Source organism: Gastrolobium bilobum, unplaced genomic scaffold (assembly GCF_033153095.1).
Source record: "Gastrolobium bilobum isolate Gb01-03AN ecotype WA unplaced genomic scaffold, APGP_CSIRO_Gbil_v1 utg11625, whole genome shotgun sequence".
Classification (NCBI taxonomy): Eukaryota; Viridiplantae; Streptophyta; class Magnoliopsida; order Fabales; family Fabaceae; genus Gastrolobium; species Gastrolobium bilobum.
This window is the reverse complement of record NW_026895905.1, coordinates 25,300-47,088: the sequence shown is the minus strand read 5'-3', so window position 1 is coordinate 47,088 and position 21,789 is coordinate 25,300. Positions and strand designations below refer to the sequence as shown.

General features: G+C 36.5%; 2 protein-coding genes across 2 annotated transcripts; both read right to left on the bottom strand.

Moving 5' to 3' along the window:
• Positions 1 to 4,546: 4,546 nt before the first annotated feature.
• LOC133296767 (MATH domain and coiled-coil domain-containing protein At3g27040-like) lies at positions 4,547 to 6,987 on the bottom strand. Its single transcript, XM_061495824.1, has 4 exons — positions 6,961 to 6,987; positions 6,345 to 6,472; positions 6,082 to 6,242; positions 4,547 to 5,316 (listed from the first exon to the last, which is right to left on the bottom strand). Exons 1-4 carry the CDS (start codon positions 6,985 to 6,987, stop codon positions 4,547 to 4,549), a joined length of 1,086 nt encoding a protein of 361 aa, XP_061351808.1.
• Positions 6,988 to 7,570: 583 nt separating this feature from the next.
• On the bottom strand, positions 7,571 to 10,291 carry LOC133296768 (MATH domain and coiled-coil domain-containing protein At3g58270-like). The gene is made up of 4 exons (XM_061495825.1): positions 10,228 to 10,291; positions 9,700 to 9,854; positions 9,427 to 9,584; positions 7,571 to 8,488 (listed from the first exon to the last, which is right to left on the bottom strand). The coding sequence occupies exons 2-4, from the start codon at positions 9,822 to 9,824 to the stop codon at positions 7,719 to 7,721; spliced, it is 1,053 nt and encodes a 350-aa protein (XP_061351809.1). The 5' UTR covers positions 9,825 to 9,854; positions 10,228 to 10,291; the 3' UTR covers positions 7,571 to 7,718.
• Between the last annotated feature and the right edge of the window lie 11,498 nt (positions 10,292 to 21,789).

The window sequence follows — 21,789 nt, the reverse complement described above, 5'->3', positions numbered from 1 at the left end:
AGAGGATGTGGAAAAGAGCATAGAGGTCTGTGTGCTACAGGTGAAGTGATCTGCTATAGGTGTGGAAGATCCGGCCACTACTCTAGGCAGTGTCCTCAGAATGAAGTGAGGACTATGGCAGTTCAAGCTATTGTTGTCCCTGTCTCGGTTGTTCCACCTATGATAGAGTCACAGACGGTTGGTAGAGTGTACACCATGGACCGTCAACAATCAGAGAAGGCTCCAAACCTTGTGAAAGGTATAATTTATATTGATAATATGGATATTGAAGTCTTGTTTGACTCAGGAGCTACACACTCCTGTATGTCTAATTTTATGGCCGTTGGGCTAAATTTACAAATGTACGACATTTCTCCTCCAATGAAAGTGGTGACTGCTACTGGAGAAGAGTGTTATACATCCGTTTTATGTAAGGATGTTGAATTTAAATATGAAGGCCGAGATTATGTGCTGGATTTTATTTGCTTACCTATGATCAGCCTTCAAGTTATCTTGGGAATGAACTGGTTGTCGAAGAACTGTGCTATGATAGACTGTTGTGGAAAAAAGATTGTGCTTTCTGCTGATGATTCTGCTACTAGTTCTTCCCCATATCTATATGTGTTGCAGGTTAGAAAGGCTTTGAGGGCCGGGGCATTGGGATATGTCTTTGTGGGGGGTTTAGTGGGTGGAAGTCATGAGGAGATCGACAATATTTCCGTGGTGAAGGAGTTTGTGGATGTGTTTCCAGATGAAATTCCGCAACTTTCGCCTCATAGAGAGATTGAGTTCACGATTGATCTATTGCCTGGTGTGGGGCCTATTTATTTGGCTCCATATCGGATGTCACCACCGGAATTAGCCGAGTTAAAGAAGCATATTGAGGAGCTTTCGACTAAGCAGTTTATCAGGCCAAGTGTGTCCCCGTGGGGAGCACCAGTTATATTTGTTAAGAAGAATGATGGTAGCATGAGGTTATGCACTGATTACCTTCAATTGAATAAGGTTACCATCAAGAACAAGTATCCTCTCCCTCGCATAGATGATTTGCTTGATCAGTTGAGGGGTGCTTGTGTCTTTTCAAAGATTGATTTGAGGTCGGGTTATCATTAGATCCAAATCAGGCAGAAAGATATTCCGAAGACTGCTTTCCGATCTAGATATGGACATTATGAGTACCAGGTAATTCCATTTGGACTCACTAATGCTCCGACGGTGTTTATGGATTATATGAATCGCATTTTTAAGCCGTTTCTGGATCAATTCGTGATTGTGTTTATTGATGATATCCTGATATATTCTAAGAGTAAGGAGGAGCATGCAGATCACTTGAGAACGGTGTTGCAAATTCTTAGAGAGAAACAGTTGTATGCAAAGCCTTCTAAATGTGAATTTTGGCTTTCTCAAGTGCAATTCGTGGGTCACGTCATTTCTGCTGATGGAGTGGCGGTTGATCCTAGCAAAATAGAGGCAGTTATTGATTGGGAGAGACCCAAGACTGCAACGGAAGTAAGGAGTTTTCTGGGTTTGGCTGGTTATTACCGGAGATTTATTAAAGAATTTTCGGCCATGGTTTTGCCACTGACCCGTTTGACCCGGAAGGATACTCCATTTGTTTGGACGCAGGAATGCGAATAATGTTTCCAGAATCTTAAGGAAAAATTGACAACAGCTCCAGTGTTAGTACTTCCTGATCCGGAAGGTGAATTTGAGTTATACAGCGATGCTTCCAAAAAGGGATTGGGATGTGTGCTGATGCAAGATAGGCGGGTGGTAGCTTATGCATCGAGGCAATTGAAACCGCATGAAGTGAACTATCTGACCCACGACTTGGAACTTGCTGCAATTGTTTTTGGGCTGAAACAGTGGAGGCACTTCTTGTATGGAATGAAATTTGCAGTATTTAATGATCACAAGAATTTGAAATACTTGTTTGATCAAAAAGAGTTGAATATGAGACAACGATGGTGGACTGAGTTCCTAAAGGACTACGACTTCGAATTGAAATACCATCCCGGCAAGGCTAATGTTGTAGCTGATGGATTGAGCCGGAAATCTGTGAGCGTAGCTAGCATGATGATGAGAGATTATGATGTGATTGAGAGGTTCAGAGACATGAAATTATCTAAAGTCTTTCCATGCAGAATTTGTGGCATCGAAATTACAAGAATCGAAAATGAAATGATGACCAGAATCAAAGAAGCTCAACTACAAAATGAAAGTGCTAAACGACTGAACGGCCAGAGTGGTGTATCCTGCAATGATGAGGGTGTACTATTATATCAGGGTCGTATTGTTGTACCTAGACAGTTGACGGAGGAAGTAATGACAGAGGCCCACAAGGGTTAGTTCACTGTCCATCCGGGAGCTACAAAGATGTATCAGGACCTAAAGATTAATTTATGGTGGCCTAGTATGAAAAAAGATATTGTCGAATTTGTCTCTAAGTGTCTCGTATGTCAGAAGGTCAAGATTGAACATCAAAAGCCTTCTGGTATGTTGCAACCTCTGGATGTTCCTGAATGGAAATGGGAGAGTATCTCCATGGATTTCGTAGTGGGTTTGCCGCGAACACAAGCTAGTTATGATTCTATATGGGTGATTGTGGATAGATTGACAAAGTACGCACACTTTTTTCCAGTACGGGTAGATTTCTCTGCTGAGAGATTAGCTAGGCTCTATGTGAAGGAGATTGTGAGGCTTCATGGGGTGCCTGAGAGCATTGTTAGTGATCGGGACCCGAAGTTCACTTCTCGCTTCTGGGGAGAATTGCAGGAGGCTCTTGGTACTCAGTTGAGACTGAGCACTGCTTATCATCCACAGACGGATGGTCAGACTGAGAGGACCATTCAGACGTTGGAGAATATGCTGAAGGCCTCCATCTCAACCAATCCAAATACATCACTGACCTTCTCACTAAAGCCAAAATGACTAACTGTAAGCCAATGCCCACACCCATGATCTCTAGCCCAAACTCTCATCTCGTGATGGCTCACTCTTCTCTGATTCATCCCTGTATCACTCTGTTGTTGGTGCTCTATAGTTTGCGACCATCACGCTACCTGATATTGCATTCTCTATTAACAAAGCTTGCCAGTTCATGCACACCTCTCTTGATACCTACTGGAAGGCTGTCAAGCGAATTCTCAGATACCTCAGTGGTACACTGAACCATGGATTCACCATCAATCCTTCCCCTCACTTTCATCTCTCAGCGTACTGTAAATCTGATTGGGGTTTGGATCTTGACAATCGTTGCTCCACAAGTGGATTTTGTGTCTTCTTTGGTTCAAACCTCATCACCTGGTCCTCCAAGAAGTAGCATGTCGTCAGTCGCTCCAGCACTGAGACTGAATATCATTGCCTCGCCACTACTGTTGCTGAGTTAACCTGGCTTCGATCCCTTCTCTCTGAGCTCCACATCCCCAAACCACGAGCTACCACCATCTATTGTGACAACCTCTCAGTTGTACTACTCACTGCAAATCCCATTTTTACTCCTCTACAAAGCACTTCGAATTCGGTCTGCATTTCGTCCGAGAGAAGGTGTTAGCGAAGCAGATCTCTGTTCATCTCATCTCAACCATCCAACAAATTGCTGATGGCTTTACCAAAGCCATTTCCAACACTCTATTTTTGGGCTTCAAATCCAAGCTCTGTGTCCTATCTCCCTAGCCCACTACGCTTAAGGGGGGATGAAAGCCCAATAGACTAAAAGCCCACTAGCTCATCATAACAAACTCTAACTGACTTTAGTCATTGTGTTATCGTCCACATTATTCCCTTTTCTATATAAATACAATTCAATTTTACAATGTAAATTAGTATTCATTTTCTTAAATTGAATACAAGAAAGCTCTCAGAGCTCTTTATTTTTTTTCTTACGTTTCATCTCCTTCTTCAATATTTCTGATACCTTTCCATGGCTATGTGTGATAATACAATTATTTTCGGTGTATAATATCGTTTATAAGCCTTTAATATTCTAAATAGTGACCATGTTATGATATTTTCGTATTTACCTAATCAATGCCATTATTGTCCTTGGGCTCATTTTCTCTTTTGTGATTGATCTAGCTTCATGTCAGAGAAAGTGTGATGAAAAATGTAGATAGGGTCAAAATTCTAACACAACGGATATTTATGTGCCTTAGCAACTTGTTTGCCTATAATTGATAAAGTCATTTTATTTTCTTTCTTATTTATGCTACTCGACCACCTAATATCTACTTGTGGTTGTTGATAAGATTAAATCAAACCTAAGAAAGAAGACTGATTGATGCAACTTCTTCCGTCAGGGCGAAATTCCTTCAATTGAATTAGATAGTGATATTGTGTCAACTATGCTCTTATCCTTTTTCCCTGATTCAACTATTGCAGAATGACACCCCATTAATGTTTACCATCATTTAACACCCACATGACACCAAATTTGAGCTGCTTTGGGTTCAAGCAGCTACGAATCAATAATAAATGGTCTTAGTCTGATAAAAAATGTAATATACAATTAAAGATAAATCATTTCGGTCAATAGAATATCAGTGTTTATATGCAAATTTAATTATTCTTATGGTCCTCCATATCCTAATTCAGCATCCAAATCTCTTTGATCCAAGCCTTCTTCTGCATCCACCAAGTCTCTTCTTGCTATTTCAATATCTAACTCTACAACAGCCATCTTTGCCTTCAGCCTCTTAATTCCCATCTCTATAGCAGCCACATTCTGCTTCACCTTTTTCACCTGCACAGCTCTCTCCATATAACTTTTCATACACAAAGCAGATTGAACATGGGGTTCCAACCAGGTCAAATCAAATCTAAATGTCTCAAGTTCCTCCCATAAAATTTGGAGATGACTACAATCATCACCATCCATATCTTTCACCTTTTTAGTCTTAAGAAAATGTAGAACTCGACCCAAAGCTGTGAATGCCCATTCAATAAACCTACCACTTTTCTTCTGCTGTGAGTCAATAAGTGAGGGATGCTTTGAACATACTTCATCTAGTAGTGGAAAAAAAGCTTTTTCTATTTTCCCTAAACCCCTGAAATCCATGAACTCACCAAATGAGGCTGAAGACATTTCCTTGGGTAAAAGATTATTAGTATTCTCAATAGGTTCAACACTAACTTGTGCAGAATCTGTTGAAACATCAATCTTGCTAACTGCATGATCTACTTGATTGTCATGTTCTGACTTGCTGACAGAAATCTCAGCTTCGATAATACAAGTATCATTCATAATAAAGCCCCCGCTAGAATCCCAAAGTTCACCTAAACGTATGAATGATGCGAAACCACAGCTAATCTCTTCTGCATTGAACAGGTATTCAGTTTCTGAAATTTGATATACCAAGAGTCAATTTTGTCACATTAGAAAAAAAGGGTATGATTATAATTAGTAGATATGTGGCCCATACACTTGTTTCTACACCATCAATGATCTTAGACTCGAAAAGATAAAATTCAAAGCTTAAATTTACTAATGAAAACAAAAGAATAAAAAAATATATATGGTTGCGTGCGATTTCCATTTTATGCATGGAAACTTCATTTAGCTAATACAGACGAAATAAACTAGCATATGTAAATGATACAACAACCATTGCCACAGACTAGAACACAAATATTAAAAGATTAACAATTAAATGGAGTTACAGTAACAACACCTATGAGCACGAAAGAGGGAATCAGAAAAATCTAGGAATAGTAAAAGGATTAGAAATGGTAAATGTGGCAAACGGCTAATAACTAATATAATTCATCTACCAAAAATGTGAAACCCAACCAAAGCAAAGCCCTCCATATGAAATTGCAAAGAAACACAAGTTTCATTCACGAACAAAATAACATAGCCAAAACAAATTGAAAATCGAAAAAAACCACTCCCCATTAAACCCGACTAGCAAGTGTGGGGTGGAAGAAATCCTTGTACGCAGCCTTACTTTTGCATAATTGCAAAGAGGCTGTTTCCTGAATTCGAACCCATGACCTTTCAGTAATGAAGGAACAGTTTTACTACTGCTTCGGTTCTCTCTCTTAACATAGCCAAAACAAACGAATGGGAAAAAAGAAGTTAACACTTAACATAGTAAAGATTACCTCTTGTTTTTGTCATTTTGCCGTTGACCTGATTCATTAGTGCCAACTTGAACTTCGCAAATTTGCTCCAACCATAAGGCAAATTAGCAATATCCCCAGCACCCAAAAAAATCGACAAGAAGTCCAAGACATTGTTCCCCTCTGGATAGATAACAATCCTCCTAAAAGCAAAGTCCAAAACATACATAAAAAGATGCACAAATGAAAATCATGTGAAAGACCATACAACATACTATATAGTAAACAAGAATTCATTCAAGCACCATTGATGGCCACTAAGGAAGAAATTCTCAGAGTACAGCTGCCTGGATTTTAATTTGGAGAAGTTCTTAATCGTCCATGTGAACTTCTCAAACTTGTTTTGATTCTTCATTTCCACAACCAGCAGCTCCTGCACCAACACTATAAAAAAATTGAACTATATTTATAAAGATTCAAAATTGATGATTACCCAAGAGAGATAGGGACATTGGGTTAAAGAATTCACATAGCAACATACCTTAAGATGAAGGTCAAAAACAGAGAGATCAGGAAAGTTATAGTAGTGAGAGGTATTCAAAGTCAACGGGGTTTTATTACTTAGCTTAGAGAAGAAGAAAGGAGAAAATATTCTAATACAAAACTAGCTCGGAGAAAGTTGAGTATAATTAAAAGTTGTTTTTAATTTCAGGTAAGTTTTAACTTCAGTTCGTGCTGCTTTTTATTTGCTTCAAAAAATTAATGTGGATCACAAGTCAACGATATATGGATGAAGAAGCATGTAATGTAATGTAAATGTAATTGTAACTAAAACGAAAAGAATCACTCAGACCCTCCCAACATGAAGCAATTGACAAATACAAAAGGAGATAGAGAATTGGAAAATGAGTTATCCCATACCCTCCCATTGACAAATTCAGTTGACATTCATGGCAAATATTTTAAAAGGGGAGACACTATTACACATGGTGGCGTACAATGAGTCACCTAAAATAACATTTTACATACGTGACATACTCACGTCAAAACAATCCCATTTTTCGAAAGTTTTCAACTAATTTTGAAGTGAATATTTTTGTATTTACTATTTTTGTTTTTTACACACAACAATAGCACAAAATATACTATTTATATTGTCCTTGGGCTCATTAGCTTTTCTGCAATTGCTTTAGCTTGAACTCAATGCATAATTGGCTTGACAATTCGATGCAACAGCAACTTGTCAGCCCGTAACTCACTTTATGTTTCTTTCTTCTTTGTGCAACTCCACCTCCTAAGATCTACTTGTGGATGTTGATAAGATTAATTCAAGCCTAAGGAACTACTTCGGTCAGGATGAAATTCCTTCAATTGAATTAGATAGTCATACTGTGACACCTATGCATTTATCTTTTCCCTGATTCAACCATACCAAACTGACACCCTAATATATGTTAGACATCGTTTAACACCAACATGATACGTAATCTGAGCTGCCTTCAAGCAGCTAAGAATCAAATAGAAAATAGTGTTAGCATAATAACATTGTCATATACAATTTAAGATAAACCATTTCAGTCAATGGAACCATCAATGTCTGGATGCATATTCAATCATTTACAAATACACAATTCCTCGATTGCATAAATACACTGAATTCTTAAATAAGTGACACAAGTCTACGGTCCCCCATATCCTAGTTCAGCATCCAAATCTTTCTCTTCGAAGCCTTCTTCTGCTTCCACCAAGTCTCTTGTTGCTATTTCAATATCTACCTCAGCAGCAGCCATCTTTACCTTCAGCCTCTTTATTTCCATCTCTAGAGCAGCCACATTCTGTTTCATCTTTTTCACCTGCCCAGCTCTCTCAATATAACTTTTCATACTTAAAGCAGATTGAACATGGGGTTCTAGCCAGGTCAAATCAAATCTAAATGTCTCAAGTTCCTCCCATAAAATTTGAAGATGCTCACAAGCATCATCGTCCATATCTTTCACCTTTTTAGTCTTGAGAAAATGTAAGACTCGACCCAAAGCTGTGAATGCCCATTCAGCAAACCTACTACTTCTCTTCTGCTGGCATTCAATAAGTGAGGGATGCCTTGAACATACTTCCTCAAGTAGTGGAACAAAAGCTTTCTCTATTTTCCCCAAACCCCTGAAATCCATGAGCTCACCAAATGAGGCTGAACACATTTCCTTGCCTAAAGGATTACCAGTATGCTCAATGGTCTCAACACAAACTTGTGCAGACTCTGCTGAAATATCATTCTTGTTAACAGCTTGATCTACTTGATTCTCATGTTCTGACTTGGTGACAAAAACCTCAGCCTCGATTATACAAGTATCATTCACGATAAACCCACTGCTAGAATCATATAGTTCAACTAAAGGTATGAATGATGTGAAGCCCCAGTCAATCTCTCGTGCACTGAACTGGTGTTCAGTTTCTGGAAAGTAGATATATCAAGAGTCAATTATGTTGGATTAAAAATAAAATGATATGATTCTCAAACGGATATATGATTACAAGTACACAATCAGTCAATAAGTGGAGGGGAGTTCAGCCCAAAAGGCTAGCTATTAAATGAAAAAACCTCATGACTTAACCGTCACACTAAGCCTTCATGTAGGATATAACACCATGTTAGTGTTGTAGATGATATAGAACTCATGATATGATTGGAGAGTGGAAGCTTTTGTAGTGGCTTTACTCAATCAAATAGAATCTAGTAATGTTCTTATCATATTCATACACCTCTAAACCAAATGATTTTCAGATGCATATTTCTATCAGACCTTTACAAATAATAATGTATATAACCAGATCACAAAAACATAAAAAGTATGCATATAATTAGTAGATATGTGACCCATGCACTCTTTGCTACATCATCAATAATCTTAGAGTCAAAAAGGTAAAAAATGAAAGCTTAAATTAAGTAATCAAAATAAAAGGGAAAAAATGTTTGTTGTGCAATTCCCTTTTTATGTATAGAAGCAACAAATGGTTTCAAAACGAAAGTTTCAACCTGATTATCCTTAACCAAAATGCACTTAGCTAATGCACACAAAAAAAACTAGCATGCGTCTGTAATACAATCAGAATTTCCACAGATTAGATCACAAATATTCAGTTTTACACTAACCACACCTATGAGCAGGAAAGAGGGAATCATGAGAATTAAGGAATAGCAAAGAAATCAAAAAGAGTAAAGGAGCCCATCAGTTGTTATGAAATTGCTAAGCCTTGATATGAAATTGCTAAGAAACTCAAGTTTCATTCACAAACGAAATAGTATAGCCAAAGCAAATAACTAAAAATGAGAACAAGAAAGAGTAAAAGAAAAGAAAAGGAGGGAAAGGGACTGAGAAGTATGAAAGACACCTTTTGTTATTGTCATTTGTTCATTGACCTGATTAATTAGAGCGAACTTGAACTTTGTAATTTTGCTCCAACCATAAGGCAAAATAGCAATATCCCCAGCATCCAAATAAATTGACAAGAAGTCCACACTGTTTCCCTTTGGAAAGATAAGAATCCGCCTAAAAGCAAAGTCCAAAACATACACACAAAATTAAAAAAAAAAAATAAAAAAAAAAAATCATGTAAAAGAGCACACGAGATGCGTGTATAGTAAACAGGAATTCATTCAAATACCATTGATGGCCACTGAGGATGAAATTCTCAGAGTACAGGTTCTTAGACTTCAATTTAGAGAAGTTCTTAATTGTCCATGTGAACTTCTCAAACGTTTTATTATCACTTGTGTTTCGATTCTCCATTTCCACAACTTGCCAGCTCCAGCACCAACACTGTAAAAAAACAATAATAATAAAAAAAATTGACTTTCATATACAAAGATCAAAATTGATGATTACCCAGTAGAGATATGGATTTTGGGTGAAAGAATTCAAAAATCACTTGAATTACAATTGAAACAAAAGAAAGAAAGGGAAAGTCAGAGTCAACAAAATCATACATAGTAAAGTACTGTTAATATCAGAATACAGAAATGAGTTCCGATCATCCAAAACGAAGATTCATACAACGTAAACGACATAATAGAGCCCCAAACGCACGTAACGATAGCTACAAATTCGATGACTATGAATTAAACATGACATACAATGTTGCCACAAACCAAGCAAAGCAACAATAAGGAGAGGGGGGGAAAGAGCGACTTACCTTCTAGTGAGAGGAATGCAAACTGCAAAGTCAAGGGGGGTTGTTAGCTGAAAGTTTAAAAGGCAATTTGGGTATAAAAGTTGGTTTACCTGCTAGTGTCCTTTTAATGTTTATTCTGTATTTGTTATTATTCTCTATTTAATGTTATTATTTGTTTTCTAGTTTGGATTAATTTTATTATGTACTTTTTTGAAGAAGGTTATATATAAAAAAAATTTATATCCGTTAATTTGATAATTATAATTTATTATGTCGTATTTATTAATTAATTATCAATTCTCATTATATTATTATTATTATAGTGATAGAAATCAACGATTAAAATTTGATTGTAAGAGTTTATAAATAAAAAAATTTGTAAATATAATATTCTCGTATTTTTTATGAAATTATTTTTATTTTATTTTTTTCCTAATTTAGGTTGATTAGGTCATAAGTCAATTAACGTTAAAAATATAATGCTTAACTGTTTAGATTATTTTAGTTTTATTCCTTGAAATTGTGAGATTGGTTGACCAAATTGACGTGTAATCAATACTCTCAAATTTGTATCATCTTGTTTATGGTATTAATAAAAAAAATACAGATAAAAGAAAAAGCTTTGCTTTATAACGTTCCAGATATTAGGTATTTTGAAGGACCTGAAACGTAGATTAAAAAAAAAAAGTTACTCATAACGCCCTGGTGAAGTATTGGCAGCAACCTAATCTCTATGAGGATCACAAATGGACAAACAACAGAGATGCAACCAATTATAAGAAAATGGAATAGGTAATATTTACAAATTTTTTATATATAAATTACTTTATGTACTACGGATAATACATGCTTAAGTAATATATAATACCCATAATACATAGTATATTTTATAAGTGTTTGTAAATATAATCATGCTTTGAGAAAATTTTGGAGAAAGAGAATTTACAGCTTCCTCTTGGCCTTAATTAAGCCTCCCACCACATGTCTCGTAATACCTCCCTTCTATATAACTTTGTTTTAAATTCTGAAAAACAAGTTGCGAGAGTAGCTTATAGTAATTTAGTAGAAGTTGATGGCATTGGGACAGTAAAATTATCAAAGGACCTACTACCAAAAGATGTTTAGTTTATTAATCAATTGACATGCAATCTTCTCTCAATAAGTAAATTTACCAAATATTTGAAGTTTGTTGTCCAGTCCCATATGAATGGATGTTAGTTTACAGATTTCGAATAGGGAAAGAGGATTGGCAATGCTAGGATATTTGTTGGACTCTACCAAATACAAAATCCCAAAATAATGTAGAAAGAAATAGTGACATGAGATAATATAAAACCATTGAAAGCTCGTCCGTCAGTTACAAATTTAAGTTTTTGAGTTGAAATGATTTAAGTTCGATATCCTACTTTCTAGTAGAATTAAATCAACACAAGATAAAACCAAAAAATAGACATGTACAATATCTACGTCTATTAAAGAGATATAATATAAAGATCACTTACAAGTTGAAATGATTCTTTAGGCACTTAGGGTGTGCATGACAACCTTTCCGGAATCAATTCTTTTTTAATTTCTGTTCCGGGAACAAAAATGGATAGGAAACTCATTTGGAAAAATCGGTATATTTTTTTGTTCCCGGGATGAACCGGTTTAATTTTTGTGCTGGGGAACAGAAAAAAGAATAATTTTTTTTTTGCTTTTATGTTCCTTGGCACAAAATGAGAAACATTTTTCTCTCTCAATTACTCTCCACCACTACCATCATCACCACCACCACCACTATTCCGACACGATCACCACTACCATTGTCGTCGCATCACCAGTGTCGTTGTCACCATCACCACCATCTCCACCCATCGCCACATCACCACCACCATATCACCACCATGCCACCATCATCACTACTATTACTGCAGCCACTACCGTCACCACCACTGCCAGCAACTACCACCACCGTCGTTGTAACCACTGCTGTCTCCACCACCACCATGTCATTACCACCACCACCACCATGCCATTATCGCTGCCGCCGCAACCACCACCATCATCGTCGCAACCACTGTCGTTACCACCACTGTTACCACCGCCACCAACTATCACCACCATCGTCGCAGCCACTGTCATCACCATCACCGCCACCACCGCCACCAACTATCACCAACATCGTCGCAGCCACTTTCGCCACCACTACCTCTATGCTACCGTCACCATCCTCACAGCCACTGTCGTCACCACCACCACCATCGACACTGCCACCACCATCGACACTGCCACCACCATCGACACTGCCACCACCGCCGCCAACTACCACAACCGTCATCGCAGCCACTGCTATCTCCACCACCATCATGTCATTACCATCACCACTACCGCCACCGCCACCACCTCTATTGCCGTCACCACCGCCATCGCCACTACTACAGTCGCCGCGCCCGCCACCGCTACTACCATCGCCACTATTACCACCACCACGCCGCCACTGCCGCCGCCACCACCACACCATATGGAAAAGAAAGTGTAATCTGAAAAAAAATTATGCTTAATGGGAATTATATTTTTTTATATTATTTTTTATGTTATCAAACACAATTCTCATTCTCGGATAAAAATATAACATGTTATCAAGCACATTTTTTTCTCAGAAACTGTTTCAAGGCACAGAAATAGAAAATAATTGTTTCTTTTCAGAATTAGTGTCAGGGAACGGAATGGTTATCATACACACCCTTACTATGCTTCAACCAACCAAATTGACGATGTAATATTTTGGCATTACAGGTTTGGCTACCAAAATTTCTTTTATATTAAACATTTGTATCCTAATTTATTGAATAAAAAATTATCGTATCCTCCTTATGAAATTTGTCAATCGTTCAAGCATGTAAATTTGTCTTATCCCACACACAACTTTCATTCTTCTAAACCATTCTCACTTTGACATAGTGATGTTGGGGAAGCAGCTAGTGTCAAAAACATCAATGGGGCATGATGGTTCCTCACCTTCGTAGATGACCACACTAGACTAACATCAATGTACCTCCTACAGGCAAAGTTTGAAGTCACAAAAGTCTTCAAAACATTTCATATACTAATTCATAACCAATTCCCGACTCAAATTCAAACCTTAATAACTAATAATGTCTGAGGCTAACACAACCTTGAACTTACGTCATACTTGCAAAATCATTGAACCCTACACCAAAGCGCATGTGTGAATAATCCCTAACAAAAAAGGGTTGTTGAAAAAAACACCAGGCACCTATTAGAATTGGTTGTTATTTGGAAGACAGTGGGCGATATTAAATCACTAAGAGGTTTGAACCCATGTATAGAACAGAAGAGATTAATGATCAAAATTATCAAACACAGTGCAATAAGGAAATTAGACTTACAGGATGTCAAATAATGGAACAGGGTGATCCATGTATGCAGGATAGTGTAAAAAATTCGAGCCCACAGAATGTGTATCCTTAAGACAATTTGCTCCCTCACTGATGCCGAAGGTTGATGGACACTTGTCTCCCAGGATAGAACGGATTACGTTTGAAGATTGGTGGCACTACCAGTCAAAATCTCGAACGAACATAACAAGATGCCAGAGGAATTACACCGAAAAAAAGAAGGAAGTATGCAAAACCGGATGAAGAAAAAAATCCGGCAGAGTAACAGTGCAGAAAACTGAAATATAATTTCTGAAGGGGTCAGGGTCTATACATAGAAAACGTAAGGTCACATTTCAAAAGGCACATATTCGACGACGAAACAACACATTCGTTAGACACGAAAAGACACATTCGTTCAACACGAAAAGACACCCATTCAAGGATGAAACAACATGTCAGTTAGGATGAAATAACACATCTGTTAGGATGAAAAGATACATCTGTTTGTCGACGAAAAGACACATATTTTCACTACCAAACTTCTTATTCATAACTTATGGGATTTAGACCCAAAGTCCAACTGTCCCCCACATGGATAAGAAGTCAATTCATCGTGACTAAATGCTTAAGAATATGAATGCAAAGTGTAATTTTATCAACAAGAAACAATTGCATCGAGATAGGTAGAGTTACCTTTGAACCTTCTCTAGTGAAACCTATCAGATATACTCGGTCAATCGGTGGTCTGGGCGACTTTAACCGTCGACCTTTAGTGTATACCTAGACAATAGGAGTCACACAATTGCTTCTCTAGCATTGTTGGTCCTTTGTTGTGCCCATTTTGGCCGTGGGACACCTGCCTGGTTCTGCGAGTGTTTTAGAGAATCAGCCTTTTGAAAAAATTCTCATAGAAGCGGCCCTCACTTCACACTCACATAGGTGATTTCTTGTGATGTAACTCACTATACATCATCTGAATACAATAGATTAAGAAATTATTAAAAGCCTAAATTCTTACCCTTATAAATACACTATCTTGTCATAGGAATAGGTATGAGTTTAAAAACTCCACAGTGTCTTGACAGTCGAACATCACTTAGTTGTCTCTTTGAACCTAGTTCGTGGGAACTCCACTCATCTAGGTAGAGTTGCCGCAATGATCAACAATTGATAGGCCTTAAACCCATTTCTTTTGACAAATTGTTAACCAATTCTCTAGGAATCTCTTTGGTTAACGGATTTGCTGTGTTCTCTTTAGACTTATCATAGTCAATTGTAATGATTCCATTCGAGAATAGTTGTCTTATGGTATCATGTCTATGACGTATATGTCTAGACTTACCGTTATACATGATGTTCTTGGCCCTTCCAATAGATGTTTGGCTATCACAGTGTATGCATACGGCTGTTATCGGTTTTGGCCAATTAGGAACATCCTCAATAAAATTACGAAGCCATTCAGCTTCTTCACCAGCTTTATCTAAAGCAATAAATTCTGCTTCCATGGTTGACCTTGCAATGCAAGTCTGCTTGGACGATTTCCAAGACACAGCACCCCCACCAAGGGTGAACACATATCCACTTGTGGATCTAGTGTCGTTAGAGCCGGTGATCCAATTTGCATCACAATACCCTTCTAAAATTGCGGGGTATTTCTCGTAATGCAAAGCAAAATTTTGAGTGTACTTCAAGTATCCCAAAACTCTTACCATAGCTTTCCAATGATTTTCACTTGAATTACTACTAAAACGACTTAAGAGACTTACTGCGTAGACAATATCAGGTCTAGTACAGTTCATAACATACATAAGACTACCTAGCACTTGAGTGTACTCTTTTTTAGCTTTAGCTTTACAAGTGTTCTTTAATAAACTAAGATTAGAATCTACATAGTTCTTCATAGGGGTTATATTGAAACTCTTGAATTTCTCAAGAACTTTAGCTATATAGTGAGCCTGTGATAATGCCAACCCTCTAGATGTTCTATGGATTTTAATACCTAGGATAACGTCTGTTATCCCCATATCTTTCGTATCAAATTTACTTTTAAGTAATTGTTTAGTAGCTTTAATCATTTGATTATTACTACCTATGATCAACATGTCGTCTACATAAAGACGGACAATGACAAATCCTTTTTCAGTATTTCGAACATAGACACATTTGTCGCATTCATTAATTCAAAATCTATTTGATAACATAACTTTGTCAAATTTTGCATGCCATTGTTTTGGAGCTTGTTTTAACCGTAAAGGGATTTTATTAAGCGACAAAATTTTCGTTCTTGTCCTGGAACAATGAAACCTTCAGGTTATTCTAAATATATCTCTTCTTCTAAGTCGTCGTTTAAGAAGGCGATCTTAACATCCATTTCATGTATTTCTAATCCATTCAATGCAGTTACCGCGATCAACATTCTAATGGATGTGATCCTTGTAACAGGTGAATAAGTATCGAAGTAGTCGAGACCTTCACGTTTCCTGTAGCCTTTTAGCACAAGCCTAGCTTTATATTTATCAATAATGCCATTTTCATTCATTTTTCTTTTGAATACCCACTTACTTCCTAAAGGCTTATTGCCAGGAGGAAGGTTTACCAATTCCCAATTTTGGTTGGACAAGATAGACTCTATCTCACTATTGATAGCCTCTTCCCAGAATGGTGCTTCCGGGGACGTTATAGCTTCCTTATACGTTCAAGGCTCATTTTCTAACAGATACGTCATAAAATCAGGTCCAAAGGATGTGGCTGTCCTTTGCCTCCTCTTGCTACGTCTAGGTTCATCTTCTACATCCTCTACATGATCAATATTAGTTGTAGCATCCCGAGGTATCAATATATATGAAGAATTGTTTTCAAATTTTGTAAATTGAAAATATCAAAAATAGAAACTGCGCCATTTAAATTTTCACAAATCAAACACTAGAAACTTCATTTCTGTTACACAAACAGAAATCATTATTAATCACACAAATCAATCTTTTAATTACACAGTAAATAAAAAGAGTATATAAAATAGAAAATAGAATATACTGATCACAGGTTCAAAACACCAAATTGCCTTAAGATTGTTATTTGGAAGACAGTGGGTGATATTAAATCACTAAAAGGTTTGAACCCATGTATAGAACAGAAGAGATTAATGATCAAAATTATCAAACACAGTGCAATAAGGAAATTAGAACAGACTTACAGGATGTCAAATAATGGAATAGGATGATCACTGTATGCAGGATAATGTAAAAAATATGAGCCCACAAAATGTGTCTTCTTAAGACAATTTGCCCCTTCACTGATGTCGAAGGTTGATGGACACTTGTCTCCCAGGATAGAACAGATTACGTCTGAAGATTGGTGGCACTATCAGTCAACAGCCCGAACGAACACAACAAGATGCCAGAGGAATTACACCTGAAAAATAGAAGGAAGTATGCAAAACTGGATGAAGGAAAAAATCTGGCAGAGTAACAGTGCAGAAAACTAAATTATAATTTCTGAAGGGGTCAGGGTCTATATATAGAAAACGTAAGGTCACGTTTCAAAAGACACCTATTCGACGACGAAACAACACATCCGTTGGACACGAAAAGACACATTCGTTCAACATGAAAAGACACTCATTCAAGGATGAAACAACATGTCCGTTAGGATGAAAAGATACATTTGTTTGTTGACGAAAAGACACACATTTTCACTACCAAACTTCTTATTCATAACTTATGGGATTTAGACCCAAAGTCCAACATTGGTCAATCTCTCATCCTTGCCTCTAATACTTGATATGCATCCAGCATATCGGTAAATCCAAGCCAAAAAGAGAAAGAATATTGGAAAAATCTTGAGTAAAAAGACAATATTTACTGTTGATTTGTTAAAATCTCAATCAGAGATTGTACCACTGATTTTATGCTGATTTCGTAGGAAAAACAGACAAATTGGAGCTCAATGGGAAAATACCAAACTGAAGGCCCACGCTGATAGCGTGGGTGTGGCGCTGTCAGCGTGAAGGAGCCTTTTCATACAGAGACATCCACGCTAGTAGCGTGGAACTCACGCTAGTAGCGCCAGAATTCAAAATCATCCCGAGACATTCACGGTACTAGCGTGGAACTCACGCTAGTAGCGCCATACTTTCCTGCAAGCCACGCTCACAGCGTGAGAACCACGCTAGTTGTGTGAAACTCCAGTATTGTGAACAAAACTCCCACGCTAGCAGCGTGGGAACCACGCTAGTAGCGTGGGAGGTCAGGAAAATCAGCAGTAAATCCTGTTTTGAATCAGAGAAAGATCACATTGAGATTTACGATGAAGATTTAATCTAGATATCTGAGCACGACACAAAGTCTATAAATAGAGGCTTAGACTCCAAGAAACAAGAATATCTTTGGCTGGAGCAAATTGCGAGGATCAAAGAATTGAGAGAATTCTTGGAGACTCGCACTGAAGATCAAGATTCCATGGAAGTTGAAGGCTGAAGACATTGAGTTTTTATTCTTCTTCTTCTTTTCTTCTTTATAGTTTATGAACAATTTTTCTCTTTATTTGTTTAAGTCTGACATGAACATGTCTGGCTAATTTCTTTATGTAGTTGGGATCACGGACCCAATGTGAATTCTTTTATATTTTCTGTATTGATATTTTATAATTTAATTAGTTAATTTGTTTTATTCTACCTGGTTTAATTTTTCCATATCCTTTTTAGAATAGGCCACTCTAAATTATAGGGCTTTGAGGGTTAGAATTCACAATAGACATATTGGGGTTTTAATCTGGACAGGGGTAGAATAACAATTTGTGTATGATCTAGACATAGGCTTACATAAATTGCAGACTCATAATTCATTTGCTTAATGCTTAATTCAAGAAGGATCACTAAGACATTGGGGTTCTAATTGGGTTAAAGGGTCGAAATCACTAAGACATTAGGGTTTAACTAATTTATAGGGAAATAATGAATTGTCTGAACAAACGAATTAATTATTTATAAAATACAATATAGGAAATAAGGGAAGATCGGAGGTGAAGTGTATCCTAGCTACACTTTTCTTACGAATTTTTCATCAATATTTTCTTGTGTTCTTGATCTTTTCTTGCATATGTTCAAAGTCCACTGTTATTTAAATTCTGTTTTTAAATTTAGTTGTTTTAATTTCTGTTTTGGATTTTCCAAACTCAATTATTTCACAACACAAACAACTTTTCTGTTCCAAATTAAAGGGAATAGTTAGACTAGTACTTGGTGCTTCAATCCTCGTAAGAACGATACTTTTCTTATCACTTTATTACTTGGAACGATCGGTATACTTGCCGATTTCGCAACAATACTCCTAAACACCACTGGGGTGAAGTTATTCTCACAGCCTCCTATTTTATTAATAGAATGCCATCTTGGTCTTAAAATTCAGATCACCTCTCTCAAAAACTCCTATGCACTAATACACCTGCCACTCGAACTTATAAATTATGTTCACCCTCTTAATGTCTCTAGGCGTACAACATTAGTTCATGGTAGGTAATTAGACCTGGTGCAGTTAAATGTATTTTTCCTAGATATTCATCCACCAAATGGTTTATAAATTCTACTCCCACAAAACGTTTCTACACTAGCATGGATGTCACCTTTTTTGGGTTCTTTTTTGGAAACCCAACCATTTTACTCCTAAACATCCTTCAAGGGGAGACATATATACCCATAACAAGGAATGGAAGTCACCAAAAGGGTTATAAATGTTATTCCTGCCCAACGAACCTATGCTACCATGGATGTCACATTTTCTGACACCTAGACTTTTTACTCCCAAAAACTCCTTCAAGGGGAGACAAATACACGGAACAAGGAATAGATAGTTGGTTACACCAGTCAGATATTGGTATACCAGTTAACGTTATGAGTCAGTTCACGAACAAACCGAATTTGAAGAACTTGGAGGCCATGTACATAATCCTAAGGTATCTTAAAATGACCCCTGGTAAGGGATTATTTTTCAGAAAGGGAACTTATGAATGTGTAGAAATGTACTTGGGCTAGTTCAGTAATTAGCCGAAGATCTAATATAGGTTATTGTATATTTTGTAGGGAAATACTACTCTTATTTTACATGATAGTTATCTCATTTTCTTTCACTTCGAAAATTGCATCTCCTCTTTATTCTTTTTCTTTTTTGCTTTTTAATGGTGGACCCTACTTGGATTCTCTGTAACGTGAGAGAACTACTAACATGAGACTAATATTCCCCTACTTTTTATGGTGCAACTTAGAGTCCGTTTGTTTGGCCCTTCAAAAAAAACCAGCTTTTATATCTTGTTTATTTTAGAAGTGTTTTTTACAAAAGTTAAAACTATTTAGATTTTTAAAAATATATTTAGTTTTTGATTTTTGCTTTTGTTTAAAGCAGACATCCAAATGAACTTACCGTTAGAAGTGTTTTTTTCTTATAAAAAGTATTTTTTAGAGAGAGAAAATCTAATCGAAACAGGCCCTTAGTAACTTAGAAAAGTTAAAAAAAAAAAAAAAACACTACTTGTTATTCCAGAAGCAGTGTAGATGCTGATGCATAATTAAGAGCTTTATTATCTCATTTCCCGGTAATTTTTTAATTGTTTTTAATTTCAGGTAAGTTTTAACTTCTGTTCGTGCTACTTTTTGTTTGCTTCAAAAAAATTAATGAATGTTAATTACAAGTCAACGAAAGATGGATGAAGCATGTTTATGTAAATGCAATTGTAAAAAGAAAAGAATCACTCCAAAGCATTGGGACCAGAACCTCCCAACTTGATGCAATTGACAAATTCAAAAGGAGATCCAGAATTAGAAAATGAGTTATCCCATACCCTCCCATTGACAAATTCAGTTGACGTTCATAGCAATTAATTTTTTTAAAAGGGGAGACACTATTACACATGGTGTCATACAATGGACTACTCGAAATAAAATTTTATATGAGCGACATAATCACGTCAAAACAATCCCATTTTTAGAAAGAAATAAAAAAGTTTAACTAATATTTTGGGGATTTTTTTATTTACCATTTTTTTATTTTACACACAACAATAGAAAAAATAATTATATACTATTTATATTTACTTAAATACGTCAACCGTCAGATTAAAAGACTTTTCCATGGCCTAAAGCTTACTGGTGTATTATTTGCTCCAATTGTGGTTGTTACGAATGTGTCAAGGTATTGCAAGGCCAACAAAAAAGCTGTGATCACATGGAACGCTAGATGAGATTAAACCAAGAGTTTAATTAGGCTGAACTTCATAATTACACACTAGTCCTGTTGACTGTTGAGATTAAACCAAGTGTTTAATTTAAGCTGAATTTAACAATTGCACACTGCTCCTGTTTGATATTCCAGAGCATCAGTATCATGCACTATAGGTACATTTATTGGTTCTTTAATACTTCTTTATATGGACTTGGATACAAATAAAATTATTTTCAGTGTATAATATCGTTTATATGCCTCTAGTGTTCTAAGTAGATACTATATTCTGATATTTACGTACTTATCTAATAATCTATGGCATTATTGTCCTAGGGCTCATTAGCTCTTCTGTTTTGGCTATAGCTTTAAGTGAGAAAAGTGTGAAGAAAAATGTACATAAGAGTCAAAATGCAAACTCAAAAGGATATTTGACTGGACAGTTCTGTGCAATAGCAACCTGTTAATCTATAAGTCACTTTATGTTTCTTTCTTCTTTGTGCAACTAAACCTCCTATGATCTACTTGTGGCAGTTGATAAGATTAATTCAAGCCTAAGCAACATCTTCTGTCAGGATGAAATTCCTTCAATTGATTAGATAGTCATATTGTGACACCTATGCATTTATCCTTTCCCTGATTCAACCATTGCAAACTGACACCATAACATATGTTAGTCATCGTTTAACACCAACAAGACACGAAATTTGAGCTGCCTTGGATTGAAGCCATTGTTGTCAAAAACTAATGTTACGTTTTTACGTTTTTACTAGAGTGATAAGTGTTAAAACGCAAGTAAAAACTGTCTTTAGTAAAAACTGATAAAAACGTCGTGTAAAAACGATAAAAACTTACATTTTTACCGTTTTGACCGTTTTTACTTAAAACGAATTTTTTTAAAAAAACAAAAAAAGATTTACAAAAAAAGAAATTAAAAAAAACCCAATTTTCGTTTCTCCCAAATCATATGCACAATATCTTGATATCTTTTT

What these genes read in the sequence shown, in the direction of transcription:
- LOC133296767 (XM_061495824.1), bottom strand. Translation starts at nt 6,987, where the DNA reads ATGTCAACTGAATTTGTCAATGGGAGG. An exon ending in TTCCTTAGTGGCCATCAATG is followed by an intron (nt 6,243 to 6,344) that starts GTGCTTGAATGA and finishes CTTTGCTTTTAG; the next exon opens with GAGGATTGTTATCTATCCAG. An exon ending in CAAAATGACAAAAACAAGAG is followed by an intron (nt 5,317 to 6,081) that starts GTAATCTTTACT and finishes ATCAAATTTCAG; the next exon opens with AAACTGAATACCTGTTCAAT.
- LOC133296768 (XM_061495825.1), bottom strand. Translation starts at nt 9,824, where the DNA reads ATGGAGAATCGAAACACAAGTGATAATAAAACGTTTGAGAAGTTCACA. An exon ending in ATCCTCAGTGGCCATCAATG is followed by an intron (nt 9,585 to 9,699) that starts GTATTTGAATGA and finishes CTTTGCTTTTAG; the next exon opens with GCGGATTCTTATCTTTCCAA. An exon ending in ACAAATGACAATAACAAAAG is followed by an intron (nt 8,489 to 9,426) that starts GTGTCTTTCATA and finishes TCTACTTTCCAG; the next exon opens with AAACTGAACACCAGTTCAGT.